Raw genomic sequence first — 12,857 nt, forward strand, 5'->3', positions numbered from 1 at the left:
AGTACACAGGATGCCTTCTCGTGGACGACGAAACATATGTAAAGATGGATATCAGGCAGGTTTTCTGACAAAAACTTGATCTGGCCACAGCACGGGGTGATGTTCCCAGCAAATTGAAGTTTGTTTTCGCCCGGAATTTGATTATTTGGCAAGAAATTTGCAGCTGCGGACACAAAACCAACAAAACTGTATGCACGTTTCTTTTCTCGTCTTCCATCTAGTACAACTTTTTTAATACTGCTCGTATTAAGACGAAACGACGAAACTTTCACCAAACCACTGAAACACGTGTACTTTCAAAACAAAACGCTGTTAGAACATACCAAATCGCACCAGGTGCTGCTATAGAATAAATAAATTTTCCGGATGCTAAGTGGACCAGACTTTACATGGAATAATGTAGTCCAAATAGCGGGAAATTGAAGGTCAGTTGCTGGAATCCTTATCGGACATTTGCGAGGTATGTATCTGCAGCACACTTCTTGTGTTCCGTTCCACGGCCGGCATTGGCAAGTTACTGAACTGTTTCCTGATCCATATCGTCCAGTTCCAGGTGGGCTTTCACGTGCTAGTGGTTGAAAATGACAGAAAATTCTTCGGTGGAATCAACGGCCTATTTGGGCAATGGCCGTCAGCGGCAGGGTGAAAAGCTGGACGCGTTTTCCGCTTGAAGCAACAAGGTTTTGCAGGTATGGTCGCTTGCGGTTGGAAAGGAAATACCTAGCACATTTCCTACCGGTTTTCACCGAAATATTCTATACCTGACGGATTTCACGCCAACTCATCCAGTGGTTGGCAGCACCCTCTCAGAACCTTATGGAACTTTGTGGGTGTGGAGACTTAGCAATTTTAAGCAACTTTGCGTACTTATTTTTTTCAAAATTTATCTCGCCTAACATTTGATAAGGGTCAAAGTTTTTTGTCGATTTTTTTTTCAAATCGATATAGCTTAAAAATGACAAGCCCTACAAAAAAGTGATGTATGGCGAACTTTTAGCAAATAATCTGAAATTTTATAAAAAAAATTTAAATAAAATAAAAAATCGGTTTCTACACTCTAAAAAAATATATTTAAAAATTAAAAGTCATTTTCCCAAAAATGGTACCCCTCAGATTTGCTTGATATTTTTTCTCATGAAAGGCAATATAATTACCTAACTTTTCTTCATACATCGCAAAGTGGGCGCTTTTAAGGAAAAAAAGTTGTTCGAACAACAACTTTTTCATGTTAATTTTTTTTTAGCGTGTTTCACTCAATGTCGAATAGTAATACGCGCACAACCTTATTAAAATCCGTTGAAACTTAATGAGCATAAAGATTTTGACCTTTTGATAATCTGGGCGTGCTTAAAACAAAAATCTAGCCTAACATTTGAAAAGGGCCTAATACAGAGGATTTTCCTGCATTTCGAATGGTGTTTTAATAAATGAAAACTCTAGTGTTTTTGTTTAGTGCATAATTTATTTTCCTATAATTCTCCATACATAATTTGAGTTTTTCATTGATTATTAGTCTATCGGAAACAGAGTGAAATTTTTCGGAGTTTCCTTTGAATGTGAAAATCGCTTAGTATAATTTCTAGATTTTGAGAAATAGGTACAAAACAATGAAATTTTTGTGTACCAGGTATAGTTTTTACATGACTGAACAGCTCCTTGAGTTCATCGGACATCTTTGTGTATTGATCATTTGATATGAAGCAGAAGTTCAATTTTGTTATGCTTGTATCTGTTTGTTTAACTGCCCAGTCATACAGTTCTTGTTGAGTTGTGATTGTGTTTCCATAATCTCGAGCAAGACTTGCTCTCTTTGCCATTCGTTTGAGAGTTCCTTCAATTGCGTCACATGGGCCTTTCCCATGAGACGTTGCGAAGAAGTGCCATTCTGCTTCCAATCCATACTTGGACTTGAAGTTGCACAAACTGGCAAAATTCTTTTTATTTTTGTAATGAGCCGCTGCTCCATCTGACATAACCCGCATATTACTGCAAAAAAAAAATATATAAAAATGCATTTTATCATAGGATTTTTCTGGGTGGCGATCGAAGCGGCGACAAAGCGACTTCTCCCGTGCACGCAACTTCTTTCTTTCCCGAATTTGTTCCTCATTTTCATTGAACCCGAATCGTGATCGCTGCTGCTGCTAATGAACGTCGTTTCCCGTTGCATGCTCTCCGCTACTCTCGTCGGTCGTCGGGGTCGTCACGTCCATTTCGTTATTTTCATTCAGCATCTCCAACCTCGTGTCCGTTTCCTGGTCGCTAATGACTAGCGACGCACCTTCCACCACTACACCAGCATACGTACTGCTGCTGTTTTGTTTTCTTTCACTTTGCTGCTTTCCTTTTTCCTTAGGTTGCTTCTCCGCTTCCTTCCCAGCCTTCCGCATGGGACAGGAAAGCTTCCGGTGTCCGTCCGCCTTGCACAGAAAACATTTATCTTTGTTGCCATCATAAAATATATTTCCTTTGCGATTGAAGAAATGTAATGACGTGGGGATTTCCTTCTTCACATCCATATATATACCGCGTATCCCTGTATATACCTCAAAACACAGATCATATGGAAATTTCTCCCGGATGATGCGTTTAATTTTTCCATATTTCCCCAGCACTTTATCCAGCTCGTTGTCGGGTACCTCTGGTGGCAAATCATACACACGCACATATTGAATGTATTCACCAGCATGCGACATGCGTACCTTTGCCGTCGTTCCATTCGCATAATGGAAGATTAAATCCTCTGAATTGTATGTCAGAGCATGGAACATCGCTTCCTCTGATTTGATCTTGATGAATACTCCCCTAGATACTCCCCTTTCCTCACCAATGCGATAAACAGCTTCCATTTCACCCCGATCCGCGTCGAGTGCTTTGGCGAAATTTACAATCTCTCCGATGTTTGGTTTAGCATCAAGGTGGCTGAAGCTAAACTTGATGGTGTTTTTTACTTCACACATCTTGCACCGTAGCAACAAAAGGCACCGAACTGCTAGCAACGAACAAAGAGCAACTATATAATAGCGAGTCTCGAAAACAGGCTATCGCGTGGTTCACACCGAAATAAAAAATCGACTGCTGCTGTAGACAGCTGTGGGACAACTGTAGTTTATGGAACTTAGAAACCAAAGATTATGAGAGTTTCTGTCGAAACAAAATTTGAGCAACTTACGTTTATAGCTGCCTATTTGTAATTCTAATGCGTAGACCAGCAAAAGAATTTTCTCAAGGGTGACCTTCAGAAACTTACCCCGTCATAGGTCTAAATTCTTCATTATTGGTGATTTTAATGCAAAACACCGCTAATGGAATAATGCTCAAAGCAATTCCAATGCTAATATTCTGTTTGATGATCGTTCTGCAGGTTATTACATTATTCAATATCCAAATAGCCCAACATGCTTTTCTTCGCAAGCAATCCCGTTTCCCGTAACTTTGAAATGTCCCACGATATAATTTCTAACCATAACAGCTCTACTTTCAATTACCATAGAGCTGATTGGGAGCAATATCGAACATTTTTAGAATATAGCTTTTTTTTATACTCTGCAAACCAAAGAGTATGTTAATTATGCTCTTGAATCTATGACTACTTCTATAGTTGAATCAAGAGCTGCCTAAGTATTAAAATGTGAGGTTAAATTCGATTCAATAATTAAAGACGACGATCTTCAGCTCTTGATCGGTCTGAAAAATGTCCGTGCGAGACAATATCAAAGAACACACGATCCTGCGATAAAATTTATATGGTGGGATTTGCAAAATCAAATTAAAAATCGATTCTCTGCCCTGAGGAACATAGTTTTTGAAAATAAAATTGAAAAAACCTCAAAAGCCTATTCCAGCTCATGAATAAGGTGGTAAAGTTTTGATCACACATTCGAAAAAAAAGCTCAGAAACTTGCTAAGCAATTCGAGAATTCACATAATTTCAGTTTGGGTCTTACCACAAACGAAGTGACAGACGGAGCGGCTCGAAAACTTTGGTAACTAACCTGCTATTGCAATTTTTCAGTGTACCACATGGCAACACCACTACTACTGGATTGTACCACATGGCAACAGACATGGAAAATCATTTACATTCATTTCATTTGCCTCTAACTTTTTTCATCAACAGCATTCCGCAAACTGATGTATAGAGCTTTAGTAGGTTTTGTTATTAACTACAACTTTTGCATATAACTTAACTTTGTATCTGTTATGCATCACGAATTAGAGCGGGCAGAATTTGTTACTGTTTTTCAGTGAATGTAAAATACATTCACTGAAAAACAGTAGTGGCTTCTGTTCGCTATGGTTCGTTATACATAAGAGATACGGATTTGAGTTGTTAACAAAAGTTGTAGTTAATAACAAAACCTTCAAAAGCTCTATACATAATTTTGCGTAATTCTGTTGATGAAAAAAGTTAGGGACACATGAATGTTAATGAATGCACGAAATGAATGCAAATGATTTTCCATGCTTGCATGGCAACACTACTACTAGATTGAACTAGCATTTTCACCAAATGTACTAGAATGTTTTGGTTCTATCTCTTTCATTCTACTCAAAACTGAAATGCATAAAAAAAATGACAAAATGATACGCACTCTTTGCACACTGTCAAAGAATCATTGTACACAAAATCAACTTTGTTCAAATCAAAACAAAAAAACTAACCCATATGGTGGATGATGGCACAAGCTTCCAAGAAAATTCTATTGCAGTGAACCACATTATTTAAATGGATTTCTTCGCCAGTTAGTCGTCTGTCACTTCGTTTGTGGTCTTACTAGTCCTATTGAGAATCAGGTTGGTCGGGATTATCTGAATATTTTCTCTCGGGAAAATACTTTGGACGATTCCTGGGGTACTGATTTGGACGAAGTAAGATCTATAACTAAAAAGTTTCATAAAATTAAAGCTCCAGGTGATGATGGAATGTTCTATATCCTAATCAAAAAACTCCCAGAGAGTACCTTGTCTTTCTTGGTAAAACTATTTAACACATGTTTCCATTTGGCATATTTTCCTGATAAATGAAAAAATGCAAAAGTTATTCCAATGCTGAAGCCGGATAAAAATCCAGCTGAAGCTTCTAGCTACCATCCAATAAATTTGCTTTCATCAATAACTAAACTTTTTGAAAAGATCATTGTGAATAGAATGATGCTTCACATCAATACGAACTCAATTTTTGCAGATGAGCAGTTTGGATTTCGCCATGGGCATTAAACTACTCATCAACTCTCAAGAGTTACCAATTTAATTCGTTCATACAACTCTGAAAGCTGCTCAACTGGAGTTGCTCTTCTAGACACAGAAAAAAGCCTTCGGCAGTGTTTGGCATGAAGCTTGGATTGATTTGATTTGATCATTCCGTGCTTCACTGGCAATTTCCTTCCGTAGATCGTCCTTGGTTGTGATAATATGATTCCGCCTTTTCCGGGTTTTTTTTTGTTTTCCGAGGGAGATAAATCCGCACTAATTTCCGTTCCTGGTTCGATGTTGACTCCTTCCTCGCTGGTTGGTGTTGTTGGTTTCATGTCCACCATCTGTCACTGAATTGCCATGGTGATCTGCGACGAGGCTCACGTCCAAAGTCGCTGGTCCACCGAGCGCTCCGTGTGCGAAAAGAGAATGAAAGAAATACGAAAGGGATTAGTTTCAAGACGTGACAGTTTCATCAGATTCCCCAATTAACCATACTCAAACAAAGTAAGAATATACAAGCTATATTTCGACTATATGATTACTTGGGTACTCATATCACCGACATGCCACAGGGGCCACAGGAGCATTTCGTTTGTCTACAATTCGAATGGATCAATGAAAATGCTGAGTTTTTGACAGAACTATGCTGTGGCTACCACAGTATTTTACATTTGATCGTCCATATACAGTAGCGCCAAAAGCATGCTGTGGTGGTTTTAAAACTTGACCATCTAAAATGATCAATTGTCAAACGAGGGATTTGAACTTTAAAACGGGCGATCAGATCTGTCAAACAAGGTGAGACGCAAACCAAGGCAATACAAATTATACGAAGGTTCGTGTTCTTGCTCATGGTGACGCAATCGGATGAGTAGATGATGGTAGTGTTTACCGTATTTTAAATATGGCGTCTTCACACAGAAAAATTTACCGTCGAAACAAAAATATTTGAGGTGAATTTAAACGTAAACTCAGTTTGTTCTGGCCACAAACATCCATGTTTGAATCCATTGATAATAATGTTTAAAACAAAAATAATGATACGTTTATTTTAAAAAAAATCGTGTTTATAATAAACGTGAATATTTTTGTTTGATTTGACAACTATATGTGATCAAAAATAAATATGTGTATTTTAAACATGCTTTTCATGTTTAAAATACACGAAAATATTTTGAAATTATTTTAGCGTTTGAATGCGGGATAAAACAAAATAAAATTAATAGCAAATAAATGGAAATCTGCAGACAGGGCATCTAAATTCCTGCGATTAAGGAAGGTCTGTGGGTGTTTGGATCCGAGCCGAGATCCGAGCGGCCGTCGGGGTGGGTGTCTGGGGGTTCAAGTTCAGTAAAACCCGTGATATTACCGTCGTTTTGTCGTTTCTGACGCTGGTCCTCATACCGGCCTCTTTCTACGTTTGGTGTTGGGGGATAATCTGTTTTTCTTTCGACGTCGGGTGGGGGTGAGGATCATATGGGGATTGACATCAGAAACGACGGAGTGACGTTGATATTGTGGGGTTCCACCGGTTTTGTCGAGCTTGGAACACTTCCGGGTGGGTGCGTGGATTTCCGCACCCTCTCCTTCGGTTTCGCCGCTTGCAGGCCGTTTTCAGTTGAGTTTGCCGAATGTAAATAAGAAGGAAAAAAAAAGGACACGCTAAAAATTGTTTACCCAGATTATGTATTGTTGAAATAAACATGTTTTTGAATTTAATTCAAACATACATATTTTTGTTGAAAACATGATTTTAATTTACTTTGAACTATTCATATTTTTATTTAATAAACATATATATTGTTGATTTAAATTAACAAAGTTTGGTTCCGTGTTGAGCACGTTATCTTATCCTTATATCACAGAGAAACAGACAAAACACAGTTTTCATTTCTCATTGTAATTCCTACCGCCATCTGTCGTATACACTGTGATGGACAATACACCCAACAGATGACTGTAGTGTGTAAACGTCAAACACAAGTGCGCCACAAGTGGCAGTACTACCAACTAAGAAACATTTATATTGACCGTTAAAAGCTATTTCGATGAACGTTTTAAGAATGTTATGTCTGCCACAAATCTTGATGTGTTGATTTAATGACACTGCACTTTTAGATATCTCAGTCTATACACATGGACGCCTGATACTACTTCTGCATCATCATCTAAATCTACACACTTATACCTTGTACAGACATACAAAGTACACTGTTGTACTACCGTTGTATTTCTTTAAGCTTGTACCTCAAATTGTACCTTTTGAGGTACTCGATTAAAGGAGTACAACGGTACTGCTTTGTATGTCTGTCAATGGTATTAGAATAGATCACAGAATTCTGTTAAAAAAAAAATTACCGCAATTGATCTGTAAACGAAAACTTTACAGATTTTTCTGTAAAATCAATGTTTTCTACTATTTTTTTTCACAAACTCGCCGAAAGATCGGTGAAATCAAACAAGTTTACAAAAATCTGTGAAATAATTACGGATAGTTCGGTGACGTAGCTATTTTTTTTTACCGAATACTGTGTTTTTCACCGAACTTCTGTAAATACAGTTGTCAGCCATTTGACAATTGTTTGCGTCCCATATTAAACAGTTTCAGTTTTTGTGGTATTTGTACAAAATTTATAATGTCATCCGTTGAAAGTGTTATAATATGGAAGAAATGTTGGAAACTATACAGGAGCATAACTAAAAATTCGTCAGTATGTTTAGTAAGTATGATAAATTTGTATTATTAACACTACGCTTTGTTTTAGTTGCCGATAATCTGGTTTACTCCCGCGTCAAAGTTCCCGGTTATGTGAATTGTTTTCATTGTAACATAAACGATCATTATCAACATAAACGATCATTAGAAGAAAGACCACTTCCGCCCGAGAGACACTTTTTCCGAAATAAAGGTTTTACAAGTGATTCTTTATCACAAATTTTTCATTGCAATAAAAAAACGTTTCGATTGCTTTGTAGAAAAAAAAAAGTATGGTGGGTCTAAATGTACGACTGCGTTCCGGAAGTAAACTTGTGTTTATCATATACTTCTTACTTTTGGACACCAGTCAGAATATTATGAATTTCAGTATTTATTACATTTGAATAAAAAAATGAAAGAAATAACTTCTAAGCTTACAAAATTATTGTAAAAAAATACCGAATCGTTCGGTAAATTTATTTAATTTTTAACAAAAAAAATCACAGTATATCTGTGAAAAAATACAAGAAAACAGTGAAAAATCACAGAACTTTTCGATAATTTGACAGATAACTTTTTTGCAACTTCACAGATTGTTCGGTGATTTGAAAAATCACCGAACTGTTTACCGAACGTTCTGCTGTTGAGATTTCGGTAAAATTTCTCCGAAATTTGTGAAATATTCTAAGTGTGCAGCCAAGGTCGAGGGGATTATTCTAAGGCGAAACAATCTCTGATTGTCACGTCTTCCCCCCGAAGGGAAGTAAAACCCTTGGTCCTGGTCTCCTGGGTTCGCTGGTTCCCAGGGGTAGGGTCACTTCCCTGGCACTTGATTGCCGTCGGTGATTAATTACCAATTGACCAAGCCCCATTGACAATCGACGTACGTCTTTCGCACACTTTCGTCACAAGAAGTTGCAGCACCCTGTTTATGAATTAAATAAGTCGTATAGAAGCTTCAACAACCTAATTGTGACCAGCGTGCTACGGTGCTACTGTGGAAGAACAAAAAGAGTTTACATTTGACCTGCTTCAAAAGCATTCGATTGCTGATATGCATCAAATTACAGCAAAACTGCTTTATTCATTCCAGTGCTTCCAATCATACACAAAATCACTTCGCTTTGTTACCATCGTAAATCGTCTTGATCACATCGCCCAACTGATCAAGGGCCTTCTGATTGATCTCCTCGTACCCATCGATCTGCTTCATCCTTTCGTACCAAGCGTACACCTTGGGATACTTGCTACGATCTGCCTGTATATGAGACTCAAGCATCACATCCAAGAACGAGAACGAAGTCACACAACTGATATCGGCCAGCGTCACGTGGTCTCCCACCAGATACCGATCGACGAGCAGAGCTTCCAACAGTCCCAGAGCTTCTAGCACACCATCGATGCTATCCTGGGGAACTTCCGACTGTTGACTAGCCTTCCGAATGGCGTCCCCGACGAGACGCAGTCTAGCGAACATCACTCCCGATTCAAAGTGCAAGATGGCATTAATTCGGGCTTGCTGCTTGATGTCACCGGTAGGATAGAGAGCGCTGTTGGGGGCATATTTCGAAACCAAGTAGATGGCAATGGCGTGGCTGTCGTACAGAACGAATCCGTCGTCGTCGATCACCGGGATGGTGTGCTGCGGGTTCATCTACGTTAATGAAAATCAATGCGTTTAGATGCTGTGTTTGGTTGAAAATTCACGCATAGGATATTACCAACCTTGACGAACTCCTCGGTTAGGTGTTCATTTCCCATAACATTGACGGAACTGTAGTGAAGTGAGAAAAATAAGAAGTGATTGATACTGAAATCTCAACCGGATCGAATATGAAACTTACTGAAATTCGATCTCAAGGCCGAGTGCTTTTGCGGTTAGCTGAACCGTTCGACCGGGCGGGCTGAGCTGGTTGCTGTAGAGTTTGATTTTGCCCATCGTCGTAATCGCGCGAAAACCTACTGTACGATAAATAGGTGTATGGAAGTTGCTATCTGGAAGCACAATGGGAAACTGAAACCTGTTACCGGAATGCATGCATCAGTTATACAGAATACTACGGTATGATGATATGCTTTATCATTCGTGGCTAGCAGCAATGACAATTTGTAGATAAAGTACGTATATAATGCGTTGAACCGTGAATGTACAAATGCTACGTCATGATTAGATTATATATATGAGGAGAGCTTTCTACAGTTTTGATCAACGGTAGTAATGATAACAACTCGGGCTGTTTACATTTCAGTGCTAACATTTGAAAACGGCACAAAAGCCATTTGTAAACAAATGGTTTGTGGGCCCTTTACTCACTACTTGAAGTACTCCCACGCGACAAAACAGCAACATCGGGTAGGGGAAATTTTCCCCTTCCTGACGATGCTGTTGGTTTGCGTGGGCGTTCTTCGGGTAGCGAGTAAAGGGCCCACAAACCATTTGTTTACAAATGGCTTTTGCGCCGTTTTCAAATGTTAGCACTGATTTTAAAGCGATAAAATAGAATATTTTTGAATGTTGAATTTACTGTAATTCATATTGGAATAAGTTATCCCTTCTTCTTAACTATTACATTCAAACTGTACTTAATTTTGTATTCCTGGCCCACATCTCCAGTGGATAAGGCTTTTACATGCGAACCTACCGTGAAGTGCAATCATGTCGTGCTCCTAAGTTCAAAAATCAAACCCAATTTTTAATGAGGACATTTTGAATTAAAATTTAAATAGATTTTATCGACTAGTGTATGAAGAATATAAATTTAGATAAGAAGAAATATTACAATACACAATTTGTTGACAAAAATGCGTAGAGTTAGGTGACGCTAGAAATTTTGGAACTTCACGATATATGTTGAATAAAAGAAAACTAGATTGTTTACCTATAACTCCATCCAAAATAAAAATTATCAAGAATTAAGTTATGCGTCTATTTGTCTGTGATAATGCTCTGAGCACTGGGAAGCCTAAAATATTATTTGACAAGTATTTATATATTTATTTTCAAATATTTGCATTCAATCAAGAAACACGATAGTTCATAAAATTTCCCCCCTATTCAAAACATCTCATTTCAGTCATGTCTAAACCCGAACTATACTATGATCCCAACAGTCCACCGGTCCGAAGTGTCCTACTCGCCCTAGCAGCCTTGGGAATCAACGACCAAGTGGATCTCAAACTGGTTCGTCTATTCCAGCGAGAACATTTGAACGAAGCTTTTGTCAAAGTGAGCACATGGAAACTCTTTCCCAAGAAAACAAAAACGATTTAAAATTCAAAATTCTAGCTCAACCCCCTTCACAAGGTACCGGTATGGAAACACGGTGACCTCGTCCTGACGGACAGCCACGCCATCCTGATGTACCTTTGCGACGTCTACGGACAGGAGAGTGAATTTTCCCTAAACGATCCAAAGAAACGTGCCCTAGTCAACAATCGATTGTGCTTCAACAATTCCGTGCTGTTCCAACGAGAGTCATCGCTCATGGTAGATTAGAAGCACTTATGTTCGTGATTGTCCAGTTTAAAATTGATTGTTCTGTAATTTCAGGTTAAAATATTCCATCGGCAGATAGCGGAAGTCACGGAGGATCATCTTAAGCCTCTAGAAGAAGTGGTCGGATATTTGGAAACGTATTTGGCAAGCTCGAAGTTCGTCGCATGTGATGAGGTATTCGTTGAATGAAACTGCCAAACCAAAGTGTTAGAATATCCAATCCCATTTCAGCTGACTGTGGCGGATTTTTCGATCGTTGCCATCCTGAGCACGATGGAAACGATTTGTCCAATACCGGCTAGTCGATGGCCAAAGGTGGCCGCATGGTATGAGACAATGAAACAGTTGCCCTACTATCACGAAGCTAATCAGACCGGCCTGGATAAGCTGAAGGCCAAATTGAACGTAGTGTTGAGTAAATAAATGATTTCAGTAGCTTTATTAAGTGAAAGAGGCTAACAGTAAAGCATTTAGGTCGATTAAATCGCAGCTGGGGTGATTTTTTGTTTGTTTAAGAAATCCCTAAAGTTTCTAAATAGATTGTGCCCGTATTAAATAATGAAAATTAAATGCCTAATATAATAAACATAACACCACAGAGAACAGACATGGAGGCTAGAACAAAATTTCTCTAAAAACTTGTGTAAAGATTCCTATTCGACTTAAGCGCCACTAACGGCGACTTCCCCACTTAAAAACCCTCTTTGACAACATGATGGCGCTGGCGTTGCACAAATTACACTAGACACTAGTGCTAGTAGCGTGGCAATTTTCAACAGAAAATTTATCGATACTAGCGCCAAATTGGTCGAAAGTGGAAAATGTATAGAGAAAATCAGGAGATGCTAACACCACGTAACAGCGACGTTCCCACTTATTTTACACAAGTTTCTGTCCGAACTTGAACGTCTGTTCTCTGTGATAACACTGGAATGTTTTTCATCGAGCATGCTTTTAACGGTCTATTGAAATGTTTCTTAGTTGGTAGTACCGCCGCTTGTAGCGCGTACAGTTAATGCACACGAGTATTGATGGTCCGAAAGAGAGGATAACAATTGGCGAATCCAATGCAAATTAAGCGACCGTTTCAGCCTCTGGTGGTGAATAAAAGAACCATCAAAAGAGTGATGAGGCACTGTGGATGAGGGCTGAAATTTTCACCGTGAAGCATAGGAAGAGGTAAATGTTTTTACCTTTTCTGATTAATGTATCCATCTCAGGTGCTTGTAATCAACATCCACATGGAATATTTTCTTTTCTGTATCTATTTTTGAGTGGACCGGGAGTGCTTCCACATATTTTTGTTAAGAAAAGTGAAGATTTATAAAACTACCCCAGCGGTTATGATCTTCCGGATTTTTAATGTGGTGTTATTTGAGCTGTAATTTCGTTCAAATATGTGAAAAATAATAAAATAAGACCCCTCCCGATAGGCATTTTTAATAGACACTAAACGATCGATTC

At 38.6% G+C, this 12,857-nt stretch overlaps 2 protein-coding genes across 2 annotated transcripts; one reads left to right on the plus strand and one right to left on the minus strand.

Annotated features, from left to right (window-relative positions):
• Positions 1-8,991: 8,991 nt before the first annotated feature.
• LOC135710026 (glutathione S-transferase 1-like) lies at positions 8,992-9,882 on the minus strand. The gene is made up of 3 exons (XM_065232483.1): positions 9,742-9,882; positions 9,623-9,671; positions 8,992-9,551 (listed from the first exon to the last, which is right to left on the minus strand). Exons 1-3 carry the CDS (start codon positions 9,834-9,836, stop codon positions 9,012-9,014), a joined length of 684 nt encoding a protein of 227 aa, XP_065088555.1. The 5' UTR covers positions 9,837-9,882; the 3' UTR covers positions 8,992-9,011.
• A 1,089-nt stretch (positions 9,883-10,971) lies between these two features.
• Positions 10,972-11,818, plus strand: LOC135710497 (glutathione S-transferase E14-like). The gene is made up of 4 exons (XM_065233097.1): positions 10,972-11,123; positions 11,184-11,384; positions 11,448-11,567; positions 11,625-11,818. Exons 1-4 carry the CDS (start codon positions 10,974-10,976, stop codon positions 11,814-11,816), a joined length of 663 nt encoding a protein of 220 aa, XP_065089169.1. The 5' UTR covers positions 10,972-10,973; the 3' UTR covers positions 11,817-11,818.
• The last annotated feature ends 1,039 nt before the right edge of the window (positions 11,819-12,857 follow it).

Source organism: Ochlerotatus camptorhynchus, unplaced genomic scaffold (genome assembly GCF_037179485.1).
Source record: "Ochlerotatus camptorhynchus isolate MF236.1 unplaced genomic scaffold, CSIRO-AGI_Acam_v1.1 ptg000036l, whole genome shotgun sequence".
Classification (NCBI taxonomy): Eukaryota; Metazoa; Arthropoda; class Insecta; order Diptera; family Culicidae; genus Ochlerotatus; species Ochlerotatus camptorhynchus.